The 6,598-nt window shown below is 43.9% G+C and overlaps 1 protein-coding gene across 1 annotated transcript in view; it reads right to left on the bottom strand.

The window, feature by feature from the left end:
- Positions 1–234: 234 nt before the first annotated feature.
- Positions 235–6,598, bottom strand: part of LOC144789119 (membrane-spanning 4-domains subfamily A member 4A-like) — a 315,859-nt gene continuing 309,495 nt past the window's right edge. Inside the window, exon 7 of the mRNA XM_078665351.1 lies at positions 235–3,801. Coding sequence (XP_078521477.1) covers positions 3,589–3,801 — 213 coding nt within the window. The 3' untranslated portion in view covers positions 235–3,588. The remainder of the gene's footprint in view (positions 3,802–6,598) is intronic.

The raw sequence follows: 6,598 nt of genomic DNA, 5'->3' as shown, positions 1-6,598 counted from the left end.
AGGTGGCCTCCGAAACTTGCTACGTTTCCAAGACAGCATCTTCCTTTATTGGGTTGATACAGAACCATTTTCTATACCTTTGGGCTCTGGTGCCGTTGTCAAACAGATTGCGCCATATGTTGTTTGGACATTTAGTTATCAGCTGAATGTGTATTCTAAGAGCTAACATCAGTACATCAAAGTCACATTAAAGTGAAACCCATTTTGTTCGTGCAAGAACGACAGAGAGGATGGTTTCCAAACCATGGACGTTTATTAGCAGATTATTCAAATTTACAGATCTAGTCATTCAGTTAGTAAATTGTCAGTTTAAGCATATGGTAACATAAATCATTTAAAGAGTACAAAATGCAAAACAAAGAAAATAACAGTTCCTTAAAGTAACTTCTCTAAATAAGGTTTTTAAGTATGGCAAAAGGAAAATCCTGAGCAGAAGGTGTCAACCTGAAGAAAAGAAAATTAAGGTTCGGGGCCAAATAAAGGGCCCGATTCACAGAATGAACTTAAGACTAAATCCTAAACTTACTACTATTTGGTATTCACAGAATGCACTTACTACTTTCGGGATTCACAGAGTGAACTTACTACTTTTGGGATTCACAGAATGAACTTAATACTTTCGGTATTCACAGAATAGATTTAAGACTACTAACTTTACGTCCGCTCTCGGGCCGGAAATTCCTGCCCGGAGGCGGAGTTTCCAGCCCTGAGGCGGAGTTTCCTGCTTGGGGGCGGAGCTTGCGGCCTGGAGGCGGAGCTTGCGGCCCAGGGGTGGAGATTTCAGCCGTGGCTAAATCCCCACCTCCGAGCCGGAAGCTCTGTCACCAAACCGCAAGCTGCGCCTCCTGGCCGGAAACACTGCCTCCGGGCCAGAAAAGCTCCGCCCCCACGCCGGAAGCCCTGCCTCCGGGCCAGAAACTCCGCCTCCGGGCCGGAATTTCCGGCCCCAGTGCGGACGTAAAGTTAGTAGTCTTAAATCTATTCTGTGAATACCAAAAGTAGTACGTTCATTCTGTGAATCCTGAAAGTAGTAAGTTCACTCTGTGAATCCCGAAAGTAGTAAGTGCATTCTGTGAATACCAAATAGTAGTAAGTTTAGGATTTAGTCTTAAGTTCATTCTGTGAATCGGGCCCAAAGAGTTTAACTCAAGCACGATGGGCCCGATTCACAGAATGAATTTAAGACTCAATCCTAAACTTACTACTATTTTGGTATTTACAGAATGCTCTTACTACTTTTGGCATTCACAGAATGAACTTTCTACTTTTGGTATTCACAGAAGTTAGGATTTTGTCTTAAGTTTGTCTTAAGACAAACTTAAGACAGACTTATGACAGACCTAAAACAAAATCCTAACTTCTGTGAATACCAAAAGTAGTAAGTTCATTCTGTGAATGCCAAAAGTAGTAAGTGCATTCTGTGAATACCAAAATAGTAGTAAGTTTAGAATTGAGTCTTAAGTTCATTCTGTGAATCGGGCACAAGAATATGGTAACTCGTCAGAGTTAGGTAAAGGTCTTCCCTTATCAAAGTCAGGACAGGGTCTCCTAAAACTTCTGAGCCATCTTCTTGTAACAGATAAACTCCCCTCGTACCTATCATCGAACACAAACTGCTGCTTTGGATGTATCAGTAGTCAGGACTGCATGTACAGGAGGTACTTTCTCATCCACCCACATGGAGTAAATGACAACTAACTTTCAATTCAAATTATCCATGCTACCATTCTCTAATGAAAACAATAAGCTCCTCCATTAGCTAAGCTTGTTATCTTCTTGCCCCTGCATTGAGAAGGAAAATGTTAAAGCACCTTTCGAATTCAACATTATTTTTAACAGTGGAAGGCTTTTGAACTGTAGGGGCTTTCTTGCAGTAAGGCCAACGTTAAGAATACACTTTTAGCTAACATGAATATACTATAAGCCGATGATTATACATAGATTAAACAAAGTGTGGCTTTTTTATATGTATTTAGCCACACATTAACATATGGATTAACATGTGATTAATAAAGATTATAAAGCATTCTAGTTCCGCTGCTCCAGCGGTCATGGTGAGCAAAATCAATAGTCATAAAGGGTATCCTCCTCCAAACCTATACGTTTAACATCGTCGGGCTGCTTAATTCTTTGGGAATTTTATACCAATGGTAGATATCTCCACATTTAACCTGTAAAGTGGTGGTGGAGTGGTGTGGCTCACTGGTTAGAGGCGGCAGACCCGTAAGCAGAGGACGGCCCGGGACCAGGGTTCGATTCCCGACGCGGCAGGGTCGTGGACCAGGGTCAGCGGGCTCGATAATTCTCACGTGGGTGCCTACTCCAGTCAGGGACCACACTCGGCAACTCTGGGCATTAGCTTGCCTCATCTTCACAACGGCCCCCCCAGACCGCCGGGGATGCTTGGTCGCACCTTAGAGATACCCATTAGGGACCATCTCTCAGGGTGAGCCAGGACGGGTTCCCCAGCGGTCGAAGCGCGGAGATACTCCTCCGGGAGTTGATTCTAGCGCTATATAAACCCACAATTAAATTAAATTAAATTAAAGCCCCCCTTATGCCTCCAAGCATCTCACATTACAAGGTGACCTGGAAGGAGACCACAGCAAGTTTTGCGTAATGAGTTCACTTATTAAGAATTATTGATTCCGGAAATCATCTCTGAGCTATCTAAGAGAATCTCTTGCCTGAGGACATCAGAGACTATTCGGAGTCTTAGGACTTCAGAGATTGATGCGTAGGAGGCCTGTTACACAACTTTATCTAAACTTCTGTGATTGTAATTCGCCACATAAGAATGATTATTCAGTAAGATGGTGAAGCCAATACATGATGTGAACCTTTGAGAACAATGTTAGGCTAGGTACTATTTCAGTTTTTCCACTACTGACTTTTTTAATATCCATTACCAATCAGACTGGATTGAGGAGGCCCTCACATAGTTATTGTCCCTGGTCAGGGAGTGTTTTTGCAGGAGAGACCTTGCATTGGTGGCTATATTGGGCTCCTTTTTGGGAGGTAGACATAGGCTGTTTTACAATAAATTACTCAGAAATGAGGTTGTTCTGAGTGGGGTGACACTTTCTTTTTAATACAAAGTTGAGGTCTGGATATGCTGCTTTTGAACTGTATAATTCGATTTAAAGATATATGGGGCATACTATCAAGGACCGGTGTTAAAATTATCGCCGTTTTATCGACAGGAAACTGCCTATAAAACGGCTATAATTTTAACACCGGTCCTTGATAATATGCCCCGGAGTTCTTCTAGGGTATCTTGGTAGAAGAGTTATGGTATTGGGAAGTTAAGTATTTTTCTTAGGTAGGAAATCCGAGAAGGTTATAGATTGGATTTCATTCTCAAATATATCAACCCTTATGCACACTTGGTTCATATGTCCATGCAGGTAACTAATTGCAACTTTATGTGGAATATTAACATTTGTAAGCTTTGAGTATATATTTTTTACCAAGACAAAGTTTAGAAAATAACTCCTGCTAGAGCATCTCAACCTAACAATATTCGAAAATCCTCCATGTTGCCTCTGGCAGCACACATTACTGCTTTCTTCCTCTTCATGCCTCTATTTAGCTTTGAATACCATCCCCAAGGCAGTTCATGTAGTAGGTTGGCGGTGTGGTTATTTCAGGTGCTGTTGGTAATCTTTGTACTTGAGCCTCTCCATGGTATTGGGGAGCATCTGGAGTCGGTGATACTGTGTATGGCACTGGCATTCCTGCAGGCTGTCCTGCTGTGCTCCCAAAATGCACTGGGTAGTTGTGCTGAACTGCAAGCATTGGCTGCCAAAACAAGACATTGTTATCAATGAGTATTCATATTCTTAGCGTCATCATTAGCAGTATCATTCAACAAATCATCAACTCGTTACGGTCATGGTCCCAAAATCAAAATCCTAAGCATTGCTTCCATGTACTGAAATGAATTCACAAACCTGGCATGTCCCCAGCAGGTTCAGCTCAGCCAGGCGGGACTCCAGGCTTGTAGAGCCCCAGAGGCACTGCACCTTCTGCTTCGAACATTGGGGGTTACCATTTTACAAGTTCAATGACATGAGGTACTGTTTTCTTTCTCACCGGTTGCTGCAAGTGAGTTCTTTCCTATATGAAGTCCTGTTGGCATTCATCAAATTCTGTGTGTCTCAACATGTGTCAGTGATTTTATTGTTATGCAATGTGGTCAGACGGCCCTCTCAATAAATAATCCGCTGCCATTAGGTGTGGCAGGCATTCAACAAACTCTGTGTGCTTTTTAGGACTTGCCTACGCAGCGCACATGCGTTGCATAGGAGGACCTTTAGCCATCGCTCTACTCTTTTTGGAAGCACACACTCGTGCTTGTGGCGGCATCCACCTTGCGGGAGCGAGCAGGGGCGCGCTACAAGTACGAGTATGTGTGTCCAAAAAGAGCAGACTGCGCATGCACTACCCTTGGGCTCACCTCCTGCTCCCCTCTCTCTCTCTCAAGCGTGCTCCCAGGACAGTACTGATGCAAGCATAAGTGTGCTTCAAAACAGCTGCTCCGGGCAGCAGCGGCGGTTTGTTCTGTTTGTTTTTTCTGACCTCCAAAGCGGTCTCATGTCAGGAGGAGGCAATGGCTTCCCTTGTCCTATCATGCCACCCTTTCTCAGTCACCCATCAGCCTCTTTTCTCTGACTTTCCCATCTCGTTCGCTCCTCCGTTTTTTTTTCGAATTCATTCCTTCCTCCCCACTATTCATCCATCACCTTGTCTCCACTGCCCCTCTCTGGTTTCCTTCTAGCACCACTCGACACTTTCTCCTTCCTTATCTCTCCCTCTTTCTCACTCCCTCTTTCTTTCCTGCCCCCATGCGTCTTTCTCTTTCTCAGGATCTATTTCTTGATTTTCTTTAATCACCCTTCCCCCTTCCACCGGCCCCTTCCTACCCTCCCACTCCTTGACGCCGTCTCCCCCCTCCCTCACTTCGCCTCCTTTTCCTCTCTCCCTCGCACTCTCATTCCCTCGTTCGTTCGTTCCTTCTGCTCTGAGGCTCTGCCCCCCCCGCGAGCAGGTGTTTTCAGTACTACATCATTTATTTCATTCCTACTTACTTACACCCTTTATTTAGCAGTCAAACCTTCATCCGGCACACACACACAATTCCCCCACAAGCTCTCCTGAGTCACTGACCTGTTTAATTAGAGATCACTGTTTATGTCTTGGTGCTCAGACAGACACAGGAGCGTCGCTGACAATACAGAAGGAAAGAGGTACTTCTGATAGGGAAACCTTTTTAGTTCTGTTTTATCAACTGGGAGGAGGCAGATTAGAGCGTTCGGGCGGAAAAGAGCCCGGGGCTTGGGCACAAGCCTGCTTCGTGGATAGCTGCTTGCTCGCTGCGGGCCTCACGCCCGTCAGACTCCCTCTCCTATCCAGCCCTTTCTTCAACTCATTCCTCCACTTCCCATCTTTCTCCCCTCCTCCCTCCCAGATCCGCCTTATTCCCTACTCTTTACTTCCTCTTACTCTTTTCTTCCTGCTTTCTCCCTTCAGGTCTTCTTAACTCGTCTTCTCTTCTGGTCTAGATCGCTCTCTTGCCTTTTAATCTCACTTCTTCTCTTGTTTAGTTCTTCCTCCCCTCTTTCAAATTGGTCACGCTTTCCCTCTCTCTTCCTTTCCCCTGTCATTCTCCTTTTAAGTCTTTAATTTCGTTCTTCTTCCCTGCTCTCATATTGTCTCTTTCGCTTCTTGCTCTCAATTAGTAGGTTGCTCCTTGTTTCACATTAACTCTCTTCTTTTTCCCTGTCATTCTCCTTTTAAGTCTTTAAATGTTTTCTTCCTCCCTGCTCTCATATTGTCTCTTTCGCTTCTTGCTTTCAATTAGTAGGTCGCTCTTTGATTCACCTCTACCTTACCTCTTGTTGTGGGCCGTTTCTCTACTTTTATGTGGTTCTTTATCTCCTTCTTTCCAGTTCTTTTCTTTCCTTTTCCACTCTTTTTTCAGATTTTTTCTTTCCCTTTTCTAAGCTGTTTTAACCTCCTGTTTTGAATTACTTTCATTTGGGTCTCTCACATCATTCTTATATCTTTCATGTTGTTTCTCTTGCTCGTTGCTAGAGCTTCAAGGAAGTGCTTCAAGGAGTGCAGTGCAGGTACCCTGTAACCAGAGTATCTTCTTGCTTCTTAGAAGTGCTGTTGCTCTCCAGTTAAAAGTATTGCATCTCTGCCGGTACTCTCCCTCTCAAGATAAAGAAGTGCAGGTACTCAGTACCTGACCCCAGCGGCCCATTTAAAGCACTGTCCATTGAAGTATGTAATCAGTGCCTAATTTGTGCAGGTGGTGAGCATTTGGACTTATTTTTGGAGACTTTGCCGCGGACCAAGTGAAAGAGGAACGAAGAAATGAATTAAGGAGGAAAAGAAAAATAGGAAAACCGTGATAAAGGGAGAACATTCGAATGAAAAACAACTTGCAGATATGTGATAAAGACACAGGAAGTGTTGGGGGTAAATGAAAATTGACTGAATTGGAAACAACCAGGAAATATTTGTACCTGACTGCCCTGGCGCTCTTAATATAAGCTTTGCACTCCTGCACTTTAGTTTTTTGTTTTTTGTT

This window comes from Lissotriton helveticus, chromosome 1_1, assembly GCF_964261635.1.
Source record: "Lissotriton helveticus chromosome 1_1, aLisHel1.1, whole genome shotgun sequence".
Classification (NCBI taxonomy): Eukaryota; Metazoa; Chordata; class Amphibia; order Caudata; family Salamandridae; genus Lissotriton; species Lissotriton helveticus.
This window is presented reverse-complemented; position numbering and strand designations above follow the sequence as displayed.